We start from the raw sequence: 13,298 nt of genomic DNA, 5'->3' as shown, positions 1-13,298 counted from the left end.
AGCTTCTGGGTCTGAGTAACAGGGCACGCTTCTCATCCATATGCCGAAATACTGCCTCCAAGCCAAAAGAAGTTAAACTCCTTGTTCGAGGACTGATTTAAGTCTGTCAATCACACAGCATCATCTGATTTAGGAATTTGCAGTGTGGCTTCTGTGAGAGACGCTTGTCATGTTAAGCAGCATTGGTTTGGTGGTTTATGTAAAGCCACATTGGTTCTTATGCTGATTCATTGACTTCGCTGTGTAAAGAAGGCAGATATTGCACACATAAAATCCCTGACCACGACTTGATTTGAACACGCAACCTTCTGATCTGGAGTCAGACGCGCTACCTTTGCGCCACGAGGTCTTGTACAATGTGTTTTTTTGAGGGGATGCCTAGTTCAGATTTTGTTGACTGTATCATTTGGAATGAAGACCTGGTTCTCTGGGGAACTGTACCATCTGACAATGCCCCCTCGTCAGCACGTGCCTCTGCCCGGCAGGTAAGGTGTATGAAAATAAGAAAAAGCAGAGCCCGGATAGCTCAGTCGGTAGAGCATCAGACTTTTAATCTGAGGGTCCAGGGTTCAAGTCCCTGTTCGGGCGATGCTTTAATGTTCACATTTCTTCACTACGCTGTCTTTCTGAACTTGCATTTTCCTTGACTTTCCATGACATGTTCGACCTGTGGACAAAACACTCCCAGAGCCAAAACAGCTTAGTCTGAAGACATCCTCATAGTACCGATAAAGTTTGTCAAACATGTCAAACCATGTTAAAATGAATCCTCAGGTTGTCGATTGTCTTAATAATCGATAATATTTCAACTGGACAATAGCGTATTCAATAGAAAGGAAAAACAACGAAGGGTGCGCACTCGGTCACGCTCGCAAACCAGCACTGCATGCTTCCTAAGCACTGACAGAAAGGTCTCGTTCTTCTTAATTTTCAGAAAAGAAGCCTGAAAGAATGTCTAAAGACTGTTGACATCTAGTGGAAGCCATAGGAACTGCAATCTGGGTCCGAACCCATTAGAAACTCAATAGGCATTCAATTGAAAACTAGCCACATCAAAAAAATCCCACTTCCTGGATTGATTTTCCTCAGGTTTTTGCCTGCCGTATCAGTTCTGTTATACGCACAGACGCGATTTTAACAGTTTTGGAAACTAGAGTGTTTAATATCCACATCTACCAATTATATGCATATCTGAGCTTCTGGGTCTGAGTAACAGGGCACGCTTCTCATCCATATGCCGAAATACTGCCTCCAAGCCAAAAGAAGTTAAACTCCTTGTTCGAGGACTGATTTAAGTCTGTCAATCACACAGCATCATCTGATTTAGGAATTTGCAGTGTGCTTCTGTGAGAGACGCTTGTCATGTTAAGCAGCATTGGTTTGGTGGTTTATGTAAAGCCACATGGTTCTTATGCTGATTCATTGACTTCGCTGTGTAAAGAAGGCAGATATTGCACACATAAAATCCCTGACCACGACTTGATTTGAACACGCAACCTTCTGATCTGGAGTCAGACGCGCTACCTTTGCGCCACGAGGTCTTGTACAATGTGTTTTTTTGAGGGGATGCCTAGTTCAGATTTTGTTGACTGTATCATTTGGAATGAAGACCTGGTTCTCTGGGGAACTGTACCATCTGACAATGCCCCCTCGTCAGCACGTGCCTCTGCCCGGCAGGTAAGGTGTATGAAAATAAGAAAAAGCAGAGCCCGGATAGCTCAGTCGGTAGAGCATCAGACTTTTAATCTGAGGGTCCAGGGTTCAAGTCCCTGTTCGGGCGATGCTTTAATGTTCACATTTCTTCACTACGCTGTCTTTCTGAACTTGCATTTTCCTTGACTTTCCATGACATGTTCGACCTGTGGACAAAACACTCCCAGAGCCAAAACAGCTTAGTCTGAAGACATCCTCATAGTACCGATAAAGTTTGTCAAAACATGTCAAACCATGTTAAAATGAATCCTCAGGTTGTCGATTGTCTTAATAATCGATAATATTTCAACTGGACAATAGCGTATTCAATAGAAAGGAAAAACAACGAAGGGTGCGCACTCGGTCACGCTCGCAAACCAGCACTGCATGCTTCCTAAGCACTGACAGAAAGGTCTCGTTCTTCTTAATTTTTCAGAAAAGAAGCCTGAAAGAATGTCTAAAGACTGTTGACATCTAGTGGAAGCCATAGGAACTGCAATCTGGGTCCGAACCCATTAGAAACTCAATAGGCATTCAATTGAAAACTAGCCACATCAAAAAAATCCCACTTCCTGGATTGATTTTCCTCAGGTTTTTGCCTGCCGTATCAGTTCTGTTATACGCACAGACGCGATTTTTAACAGTTTTGGAAACTAGAGTGTTTAATATCCACATCTACCAATTATATGCATATCTGAGCTTCTGGGTCTGAGTAACAGGGCACGCTTCTCATCCATATGCCGAAATACTGCCTCCAAGCCAAAAGAAGTTAAACTCCTTGTTCGAGGACTGATTTAAGTCTGTCAATCACACAGCATCATCTGATTTAGGAATTTGCAGTGTGGTTCTGTGAGAGACGCTTGTCATGTTAAGCAGCATTGGTTTGGTGGTTTATGTAAAGCCACATCGGTTCTTATGCTGATTCATTGACTTCGCTGTGTAAAGAAGGCAGATATTGCACACATAAAATCCCTGACCACGACTTGATTTGAACACGCAACCTTCTGATCTGGAGTCAGACGCGCTACCTTTGCGCCACGAGGTCTTGTACAATGTGTTTTTTTGAGGGGATGCCTAGTTCAGATTTTGTTGACTGTATCATTTGGAATGAAGACCTGGTTCTCTGGGGAACTGTACCATCTGACAATGCCCCCCTCGTCAGCACGTGCCTCTGCCCGGCAGGTAAGGTGTATGAAAATAAGAAAAGCAGAGCCCGGATAGCTCAGTCGGTAGAGCATCAGACTTTTAATCTGAGGGTCCAGGGTTCAAGTCCCTGTTCGGGCAGATGCTTTAATGTTCACATTTCTTCACTACGCTGTCTTTCTGAACTTGCATTTTCCTTGACTTTCCATGACATGTTCGACCTGTGGACAAAACACTCCCAGAGCCAAAACAGCTTAGTCTGAAGACATCCTCATAGTACCGATAAAGTTTGTCAAAACATGTCAAACCATGTTAAAATGAATCCTCAGGTTGTCGATTGTCTTAATAATCGATAATATTTCAACGGACAATAGCGTATTCAATAGAAAGGAAAAACAACGAAGGGTGCGCACTCGGTCACGCTCGCAAACCAGCACTGCATGCTTCCTAAGCACTGACAGAAAGTCTCGTTCTTCTTAATTTTTCAGAAAAGAAGCCTGAAAGAATGTCTAAAGACTGTTGACATCTAGTGGAAGCCATAGGAACTGCAATCTGGGTCCGAACCCATTAGAAACTCAATAGGCATTCAATTGAAAACTAGCCACATCAAAAAAAATCCACTCCTGGATTGATTTTCCTCAGGTTTTTGCCTGCCGTATCAGTTCTGTTATACGCACAGACGCGATTTTAACAGTTTTGGAAACTAGAGGGTTTAATATCCACATCTACCAATTATATGCATATCTGAGCTTCTGGGTCTGAGTAACAGGGCACGCTTCTCATCCATATGCCGAAATACTGCCTCCAAGCCAAAAGAAGTTAAACTCCTTGTTCGAGGACTGATTTAAGTCTGTCAATCACACAGCATCATCTGATTTAGGAATTTGCAGTGTGCTTCTGTGAGAGACGCTTGTCATGTTAAGCAGCATTGGTTTGGTGGTTTATGTAAAGCCACATTGGTTCTTATGCTGATTCATTGACTTCGCTGTGTAAAGAAGGCAGATATTGCACACATAAAATCCCTGACCACGACTTGATTTGAACACGCAACCTTCTGATCTGGAGTCAGAAGCGCTACCTTTGCGCCACGAGGTCTTGTACAATGTGTTTTTTTTGAGGGATGCCTAGTTCAGATTTTGTTGACTGTATCATTTGGAATGAAGACCTGGTTCTCTGGGGAACTGTACCATCTGACAATGCCCCCTCGTCAGCACGTGCCTCTGACCGGAAGCAGTAGCGTCACAGGTGTATGAAAATAAGAAAAGCAGAGCCCGGATAGCTCAGTCGGTTATAGAGCATCAGAATTTCAATCTGAGGGTCCAGGGTTCAAGTCCCTTGTTCGGGCGATGTTTCTTAATGTTCACATTTTTCACTACGCTGTCTTTCTGAATGGCATTTTCCTTGGACTTTCAATACATGTTCGACTGTGGAACAAAACACTCCCAGAGCCAAAACATTAGTCTGAGACATCCTCACTTAGTAACGATTATAAAACATGTCAAACCATGTTAAATGAATCCTCAGGTTGTCGATTGTCTTAATAATCGATATATTTCAACCGGACAATAGCGTATTCAATAGAAAGGAAAAACAACGAAGGGGCGCACTCGGTCACGCTCGCAAAAACCAGCCTGCATGCTTCCTAAGCAATGACAGAAGGTCTCGTTCTCTTATTTTCAGAAAAGAAGCCTGAAAGAATGTCTAAAGGATGTTGACATCTAGTGGAAGAACCACTAGGCGACCCTGCCGCCCCGCCCCTCCACTCTAACCACTAGGCGACCCTGCCGCCCCTCCACTATAACCACTAGGCTACCCTCCACCCCTGCCCCTCCACACTAACCACTAGGCTACCCTGCCGCCCCTTCACTCTAACCCCTAGGCTACCCTGCCGCCCCTCCTCTCTAACCACTAGGCTACCCTCCCGCCCCTCCACTCTAACCACTAGGCTACCCTGCCGCCCCTCCACTCTAACCACTAGGCTACCCTCCCGCCCCTCCACTCCACTCTAACCACGAGGCTACCCTCCCGCCCCGCCACTCTAACCACTAGGCTACCTCCCGCCCCTACACTCTAACCCCTAGGCTACCCTGCCGCCCCTCCCCTCTAACCACTAGGCTACCCTCCTGCCACTCCACTCTAACCACTAGGCTACCCTCCCGCCCCACCCCTCCCCTCTAACCACTAGGCTACCCTCCCGCCCCTCCACTCTAACAACTAGGCTACCCTGCCGCCCCTCCACTCTAACCACCAGGCTACCCTCCCGCCCCTCCCCTCTAACCACTAGGCTACCTCACGCCCCTACACTAACCACTAGGCTACCTCCCGCCCCTACACTCTAACCCCTAGGCTACCCTGCCGCCCCTCCACTCTAACCACTAGGCTACCCTCCCGCCCCGCCCCGCCACTCTAACCACTAGGCTACCCTGCCGCCCCTTCACTCTAACCACTAGGCTACCCTCCCGCCCCTCCACTCTAACCACTAGGCTACCCTCCCGCCCCTCCACTCTAACCACTAGGCTTCCCTGCCGCCTCTCCACTCTAACCACTAGGCTACCCTCCCGCCCCTCCCCTCTAACCACTAGGCTACCCTCCCGCCCCTCCACTCTAACCACTAGGCTACCTGCCGCCCCTCCACTCTAACCACTAGGCTACCTCCCGCCCCTCCACTCTAACCACTAGGCTACCCTCCCGCCCCTCCCCTCTAACCACTAGGCTACCCTCCCGCCCCTCCACTCTAACCACTAGGCTACCTGCCGCCCCTCCACTCTAACCACTAGGCTACCTCCCGCCCCTCCACTCTAACCACTAGGCTACCTAGTAGGTCTCCAAGGTGGCATAGCAGTTCAGACGTCTTTTGTCCTCGTCTTGTCGTGTCCTGTATATATATATATTTACAACTTTTTCACATACATTTTATTTTTATTTTCCATCAACTCATCTTCAAAACACTCTCCTGCAACCCGCCTCACCAATGTATATTTATAAAAAAGTATTATTTACCTCAGATCTGTAATCCTCCAAGAAGCTAGCCAGAAACTCCAAGAAGCTAGCCTGAAACTAGCCAGAAGCTAATCCAGAAGCTAGTTCAGAAGCTAGTTAGCTCCTTTACTGGCAAATCGTTAATATTCAGCTAACCACGGTTTGTGGTCATCAGCTATCCTTTAGCTCGAAAATCTATCGCCAGTTCTGTACGGCGCAGCGCGGCTCGGAACGGAACATACCGGACCAATTTTTCTCTCCATGTCCCTGGACATTCATACCCGGATCTCACAGCTAGCTAGCTGCTATCCGTGTGACCATCGGAGCTAGCAAGCTCCGTCAATCACTCCTGAGTTCCATCAATCACACCTGGGCTGCAGTCACCTATCCGGACCCGTTTTACTGCCTTCGCGGAGCCCCACCGGGCCTTCACAACTGGACTGCCGACGTTATCTACCCGAAGGAGTTATTCGGCCGGCTCCTCCGTCGCGACGTTACCTGAACGCCCATCTGCGGCCTGCTAACCGTTAGCTGTCTTACCGGCTGCTATCTGAATAGACAATCGGACAATTTTTTTATTATTATTTTTTTTAAATTATTTTTTTAATTATTATTATTATATTTTCTTCTTGGGCCTCTATAACTATATCTATTGTTTTTATTTTTGTTGTTGTTGTGTGATTTGGATTAATCCCCTCTACCACACGGAACCCCACTAATCTACTGACGGAACGTAAGGGGTGGCTAACAGACCTCCATCCTATGCTAGCTTGCTACCGATGCCCTGGCTAGCTGTCTAAATCACCAACCAACCTCTCCACTCACCGGACCCTTTTGATCACTCGACTAAGCATGCCTATCCTTAATGTCAATATGTCTTGTCCATTTCTGTTCTGGTTAGTGTTTATTGGCTTATTTCACTGTAGAGCCTCTAGTCCTGCTCACTATACCTTATCCAACCTATTAGTTCCACCACCCACACATGCAATGACATCTCCTGGTTTCAACGATGTTTCTAGAGACAATATCTCTCTCTTCATCACTCAATACCTAGGTTTACCTCCACTGTATTCACATCCTGCCATACATTTGTCTGTACATTATACCTTGATGCTATTTTATCGCCCCCAGAAACCTCCTTTTACTCTATGTTCCAGACGTTCTAGACGACCAATTCTCATAGCTTTTAGCCGTACCCTTATTCTACTCCTCCTATGTTCCTCTGGCGATGTAGAGGTGAATCCAGGCCCTGCAGTGCCTAGCTCCACTCCTATTCCCCAGGCGCTCTCTTTTGACGACTTCTGTAACCGTAATAGCCTTGGTTTCATGCATGTTAACATTAGAAGCCTCCTCCCTAAGTTTGTTCTATTCACTGCTTTAGCACACTCTGCCAACCCGGATGTTCTAGCTGTGTCTGAATCCTGGCTTAGGAAGACCACCAAAAATTCTGAAGTTTTAATTCCAAACTACAACATTTTCAGACAAGATAGAACTGCCAAAGGGGGCGGTGTTGCAATCTACTGCAAAGATAGCCTGCAGAGTTCTGTCCTACTATCCAGGTCTGTACCCAAACAATTTGAACTTCTACTTTTAAAAATCCACCTCTCTAAAAACAAGTCTCTCACCGTTGCCGCCTGCTATAGACCACCCTCTGCCCCCAGCTGTGCTCTGGACACCATATGTGAACTGATTGCCCCCCATCTATCTTCAGAGTTCGTGCTGCTAGGCGACCTAAACTGGAACATGCTTAACACCCCAGCCATCCTACAATCTAAACTTGATGCCCTCAATCTCACACAAATAATCAATGAACCTACCAGGTACCTCCCCAAAACCTTAAACACGGGCACCCTCATAGATATCATCCTAACCAACTTCCCCTCTAAATACACCTCTGCTGTCTTCAACCAAGATCTCAGCGATCACTGCCTCATTGCCTGCATCCGTAATGGGTCAGCGGTCAAACGACCTCCACTCATCACTGTAAAACGCTCCCTGAAACACTTCTGCGAGCAGGCCTTTCTAATCGACCTGGCCGGGGTATCCTGGAAGGATATTGATCTCATCCCGTCAGTAGAGGATGCCTGGATATTTTTTAAAAATGCCTTCCTAACCATCTTAAATAAACATGCCCCATTCAAGAAATTTAGAACCAGGAACAGATATAGCCCTTGGTTCTCCCCAGACCTGACTGCCCTTAACCAACACAAAAACATCCTATGGCGTTCTGCATTAGCATCGAACAGCCCCCGTGATATGCAGCTGTTCAGGGAAGCTAGAAATCATTATACACAGGCAGTTAGAAAAGCCAAGGCTAGCTTTTTCAAGCAGAAATTTGCTTCCTGCAACACTAACTCAAAAAGTTCTGGGACACTGTAAAGTCCATGGAGAATAAGAACACCTCCTCCCAGCTGCCCACTGCACTGAAGATAGGAAACACTGTCACCACTGATAAATCCACCATAATTGAGAATTTCAATAAGCATTTTTCTACGGCTGGCCATGCTTTCCACCTGGCTACTCCTACCCCGGACAACAGCACTGCACCCCCAACAGCAACTCGCCCAAGCCTTCCCCATTTCTCCTTCTCCCAAATCCATTCAGCTGATGTTCTGAAAGAGCTGCAAAATCTGGACCCCTACAAATCAGCCGGGCTAGACAATCTGGACCCTTTCTTTCTAAAATTATCTGCCGAAATTGTTGCCACCCCTATTACTAGCCTGTTCAACCTCTCTTTCGTGTCGTCTGAGATTCCCAAAGATTGGAAAGCAGCTGCGGTCATCCCCCTCTTCAAAGGGGGGGACACTCTTGACCCAAACTGCTACAGACCTATATCTATCCTACCGTGCCTTTCTAAGGTCTTCGAAAGCCAAGTCAACAAACAGATTACCGACCATTTCGAATCTCACCATACCTTCTCTGCTATGCAATCTGGTTTCAGAGCTGGTCATGGGTGCACCTCAGCCACGCTCAAGGTCCTAAACGATATCTTAACCGCCATCGATAAGAAACATTACTGTGCAGCCGTATTCATTGATCTGGCCAAGGCTTTCGACTCTGTCAATCACCATATCCTCATCGGCAGACTCGACAGCCTTGGTTTCTCAAATGATTGCCTCGCCTGGTTCACCAACTACTTCTCTGATAGAGTTCAGTGTGTCAAGTCGGAGGGTCTGCTGTCCGGACCTCTGGCAGTCTCTATGGGGGTGCCACAGGGTTCAATTCTTGGACCGACTCTCTTCTCTGTATACATCAATGAGGTCGCTCTTGCTGCTGGTGAGTCCCTGATCCACCTCTACGCAGACGACACCATTCTGTATACTTCCGGCCCTTCTTTGGACACTGTGTTAACAACCCTCCAGGCAAGCTTCAATGCCATACAACTCTCCTTCCGTGGCCTCCAATTGCTCTTAAATACAAGTAAAACTAAATGCATGCTCTTCAACCGATCGCTACCTGCACCTACCCGCCTGTCCAACATCACTACTCTGGACGGCTCTGACTTAGAATACGTGGACAACTACAAATACTTAGGTGTCTGGTTAGACTGTAAACTCTCCTTCCAGACCCATATCAAACATCTCCAATCCAAAGTTAAATCTAGAATTGGCTTCCTATTTCGCAACAAAGCATCCTTCACTCATGCTGCCAAACATACCCTTGTAAAACTGACCATCCTACCAATCCTCGACTTTGGCGATGTCATTTACAAAATAGCCTCCAATACCCTACTCAACAAATTGGATGCAGTCTATCACAGTGCAATCCGTTTTATCACCAAAGCCCCATATACTACCCACCATTGCGACCTGTACGCTCTCGTTGGCTGGCCCTCGCTTCATACTCGTCGCCAAACCCACTGGCTCCATGTCATCTACAAGACCCTGCTAGGTAAAGTCCCCCCTTATCTCAGCTCGCTGGTCACCATAGCATCTCCCACCTGTAGCACACGCTCCAGCAGGTATATCTCTCTAGTCACCCCCAAGACCAATTCTTTCTTTGGCCGCCTCTCCTTCCAGTTCTCTGCTGCCAATGACTGGAACGAACTACAAAAATCTCTGAAACTGGAAACACTTATCTCCCTCACTAGCTTTAAGCACCAACTGTCAGAGCAGCTCACAGATTACTGCACCTGTACATAGCCCACCTAAAATTTAGCCCAAACAACTACCTCTTTCCCAACTGTATTTAATTTTTATTTATTTATTTATTTTGCTCCTTTGCACCCCATTATTTTTTTATTTCTACTTTGCACATTCTTCCATTGCAAAACTACCATTCCAGTATTTTACTTGCTATATTGTATTTACTTTGCCATCATGGCCTTTTTTGCCTTTACCTCCCTTCTCACCTCATTTGCTCACATTGTATATAGACTTGTTTATACTGCATTATTGACTGTATGTTTGTTTTTACTCCATGTGTAACTCTGTGTCGTTTTATCTGTCGAACTGCTTTGCTTTATCTTGGCCAGGTCGCAATTGTAAATGAGAACTTGTTCTCAACTTGCCTACCTGGTTAAATAAAGGTAAAATAAAAATAAATAAATAAAAAACCTCCCGCCCCTCCACTCTAACCACTAGGCTACCTCCCGCCCCTCCACTCTAACCACTAGGCTACCTCCCGCCCCTCCCCTCTAACCACTAGGCTACCCTGCCGCCCCTCCCCTCTACTAGAGGCTCCACCTAGACAGAACAGTGTTGCGTTTCCCTTTCTGTTGGCGAGCCCCGTAATCAATTCCAGAAATCGCGAAAATGGGTTTACCTTGCCCACTAATGAAGGGCCTAAAATAGATGGTAGTAAACAAACAGTGAGTAGAGTGACAGTATTTACCTCCATACACCCCGCCTGGTTCCGGTCTCCTTCTCCATGCCTCCCCTCTCTGCTCTGGCCGGCAGACCCCAGTCTCTTCTCCTCCCTGAAGCTCTGTTCCAACAGCTTCTTGTTCAGCAGACGGGCTGCGTTCTCTGCCAGCGTGTATCCAGGCGGGGCAGACAGGTCCTGGCGTATACTGACCACCTCCGGTGTCCTCTCCCCTCCTGTTCCCCCCGGCCCTCCCTGGGTCTCTACTATCAGCTGCACCGGGCTGGGAGAACGCCCGCGGACATTCCTCAGGAACTCCTGGGCTGCTCCAAGGGACCTGGGGTCTTTGGGGTCTGAGGCTGGTAGGCTGGGTACCCCTGGCCCCCCGGGAGGTGAGGGGTCAGGGGGAGCGGGGCGGGTGCGGCTTGGGGACTTGGTGAATTTGGACTGCAGGGGTTCGTAAGCTACGGGGGTGTGGTCTATGATGTTGAAGAGGCTGGACAGGCCGTCGTTGATGGTGGTGTGGACCGGAGAGTCCCTGGTGGTGGTGGAACGAGCCCAGGCCGACTCAGAGGCCCCCTGTTATTATACATTAACACTTAGAGTGGCCTCAGGCAGCTGACTACAACAATACGTAGATAAATATGACTGAGGATTCAAAACAATAACTACCTTCTGGGGGGTGGTGGGAGTCGGAACCCTGGGGCCGGTCGTGGAGCTGGAGGAGACCCCTACAGGGAGGTCAGCCTTCGATGATGTCGACAACTTCCTCTGGAGCTTAGGGGAACCGTACTTAGGAGAACAACATGTCCGCTCGAACTTGGACTGGACTACAGGAGAGTACTGTATCTTACGGATGTTTCTGGAGGGGGAGGAGATGGGGGTGGAGCCTCCTCCTATAGGGGTGAGGCAGCGGTGGGGGGAGCTGGTGAGGTTGCGGAGGATGTCAGTTTGTAAGCCCACACTGATGGTCTGGGTGGTCTGGGTTCCCCGAGTAGTGAAACCGTTGGTCTGACACGCCGTGTCTCGGAGCTATTAGGTTGAGAAGATAAAGTTGTAGACATTAGAAGAATAAACTACATATACATTGACTGGTTCGTGCACAGTGGCTTGCGAAACTTTTCACCCCCCTTGGCATTTTTCTTATTTTGTTGCCTTACACCCTGGAATTAAAATAGATTTTTACATTTAATATTTCTTTTTGATTTACTCAATATGCCACTACCACTTTGAAGATGCAAAATATTGTTTTATATGAAACCAGCAAGAAATAAGACAAACAAACAGAACTTGAGCGTGAATAACAAAAGTCAATATTTTGTAGAGTCACCCTTTTGCAGCAATTACAGCTGCAAGTCTCTTGGGGTTTGTCTCTATAAGCTTGGCACATCTAGCCACTGGGATTTATGCCCATTCTTCAAGGCAAAACTGCTCCAGCTTCTTCAAGTTGAATGGGTTCTGCTGATATACAGCAATCTTTAAGTCATACCACAGATTCTCAATTGGATTGAGGTCTGGGTTTTGACTAGGCAATTCCAAGACATTTAAATGTCTCCCCTTAAACCACTCGTGTGTTGCTTTAGCAGTATGCTTAGGGTCATTGTCCTGCTGGAAGGTGAACCTCTGTCCCAGTCTCAAAACTGGTTTCCCTCAAGAATTCCCCTGTATTTAGCGCCATCCATCATTCCTTCAATTCTGACGGGTTTCCCAGTCCCTGCCGATGAAAAACATCCCCACAGCAGGATGCTGCCACCACCATGCTTCATTGTGGGGATGATATTCTCGGGGTGATGAGGTGTTGGGTTTGCGCCGGACATAGCGTTTTCCTTGATGGCCAAAAAGCTCCATTTGAGTCTTATCTGACCAGAGTACCTTATTCCATATGTTTGGGGAGTCTCCCACAGGCCTTTTGGCGAACACCAAACGTGTTTGCTTATTTTTGTCTTTAAGCAATGGCTTTTTTCTGGACTCTCTTCCATAAAGCCAGATCTGGAGTGTACTGCTTAAAGTGGTCCTATGGACAGATACTCCAATCTCCGCTGTGGAGCTTTGCAGCTCCTTCAGGGTTATCTTTGGTCTCTTTGTTGCCTCTCTGATTAATACCCTCCTTGGCTGGTCAGTGAGTTTTGTGGGCGTCCCAGTTTTGTTGTGGTTCCATATTCGCTTCATTTTTTAAATAATGAATTTAATGGTGCTCCGTGGGATTTTCAAAGTCTCAAGATATTTTTTTTTAACCCAACCCTGATCTGTACTTCTCCACAACTTTGTCCCTGACCTGTTTGGAGAGTTCCTTGGTCTTCACGGTGCCGCTTGCTTGGTGGTGCCTCTTTCTTAGTGGTGTGGGGCCTTTCAGAACAGGTGTATATATACTGAGATCATATGACAGATCATGTGACACTTAGATTGCACACAGGTGGACTATATTTAACAAATGATGTAACTTCTGAAGGTAATTTGTTGCACCAGATCTTATTTAGGGGCTTCATAGCAAAAGGATGAATACATATGCACACACCACTTTTGCGTTTTTTTTCCATTTCACTTCACCAATTTGGACTATTTTGTGTCTGTCCATTACATGAAATCCAAATAAAAATCCATTTAAATTACAGGTTGTAATGCAACAAAATAGGAAAAACACCAAGGGGGATGAATACTTTTGCAAGGCACTGTACACAAGA

General features: G+C 46.7%; 1 protein-coding gene and 8 non-coding genes across 9 annotated transcripts in view; 4 read left to right on the top strand and 5 right to left on the bottom strand.

Moving 5' to 3' along the window:
* LOC109882787 (microtubule cross-linking factor 1) overlaps positions 1 to 13,298 on the bottom strand; it is a 218,944-nt gene that overhangs the window by 15,421 nt on the left and 190,225 nt on the right. Inside the window, exons 15-16 of the mRNA XM_031810596.1 lie at positions 11,290 to 11,649; positions 10,648 to 11,196 (exon numbers count right to left, since the gene is read on the bottom strand). Of these exons, the coding sequence (XP_031666456.1) occupies positions 10,648 to 11,196; positions 11,290 to 11,649 (909 nt within the window). The remainder of the gene's footprint in view (positions 1 to 10,647; positions 11,197 to 11,289; positions 11,650 to 13,298) is intronic.
* trnaw-cca (transfer RNA tryptophan (anticodon CCA)) lies at positions 278 to 349 on the bottom strand. Its single transcript has one exon. It is a non-coding gene; the product is annotated as a tRNA-Trp (tRNA).
* trnak-uuu (transfer RNA lysine (anticodon UUU)) lies at positions 516 to 588 on the top strand. Its single transcript has one exon. It is a non-coding gene; the product is annotated as a tRNA-Lys (tRNA).
* On the bottom strand, positions 1,470 to 1,541 carry trnaw-cca (transfer RNA tryptophan (anticodon CCA)). Its single transcript has one exon. It is a non-coding gene; the product is annotated as a tRNA-Trp (tRNA).
* On the top strand, positions 1,708 to 1,780 carry trnak-uuu (transfer RNA lysine (anticodon UUU)). Its single transcript has one exon. It is a non-coding gene; the product is annotated as a tRNA-Lys (tRNA).
* On the bottom strand, positions 2,666 to 2,737 carry trnaw-cca (transfer RNA tryptophan (anticodon CCA)). Its single transcript has one exon. It is a non-coding gene; the product is annotated as a tRNA-Trp (tRNA).
* Positions 2,904 to 2,976, top strand: trnak-uuu (transfer RNA lysine (anticodon UUU)). Its single transcript has one exon. It is a non-coding gene; the product is annotated as a tRNA-Lys (tRNA).
* trnaw-cca (transfer RNA tryptophan (anticodon CCA)) lies at positions 3,859 to 3,930 on the bottom strand. Its single transcript has one exon. It is a non-coding gene; the product is annotated as a tRNA-Trp (tRNA).
* On the top strand, positions 4,105 to 4,181 carry trnae-uuc (transfer RNA glutamic acid (anticodon UUC)). Its single transcript has one exon. It is a non-coding gene; the product is annotated as a tRNA-Glu (tRNA).

This window comes from Oncorhynchus kisutch, linkage group LG30 (assembly GCF_002021735.2).
Source record: "Oncorhynchus kisutch isolate 150728-3 linkage group LG30, Okis_V2, whole genome shotgun sequence".
Lineage (NCBI taxonomy): Eukaryota > Metazoa > Chordata > Actinopteri > Salmoniformes > Salmonidae > Oncorhynchus > Oncorhynchus kisutch.
This window is presented reverse-complemented; position numbering and strand designations above follow the sequence as displayed.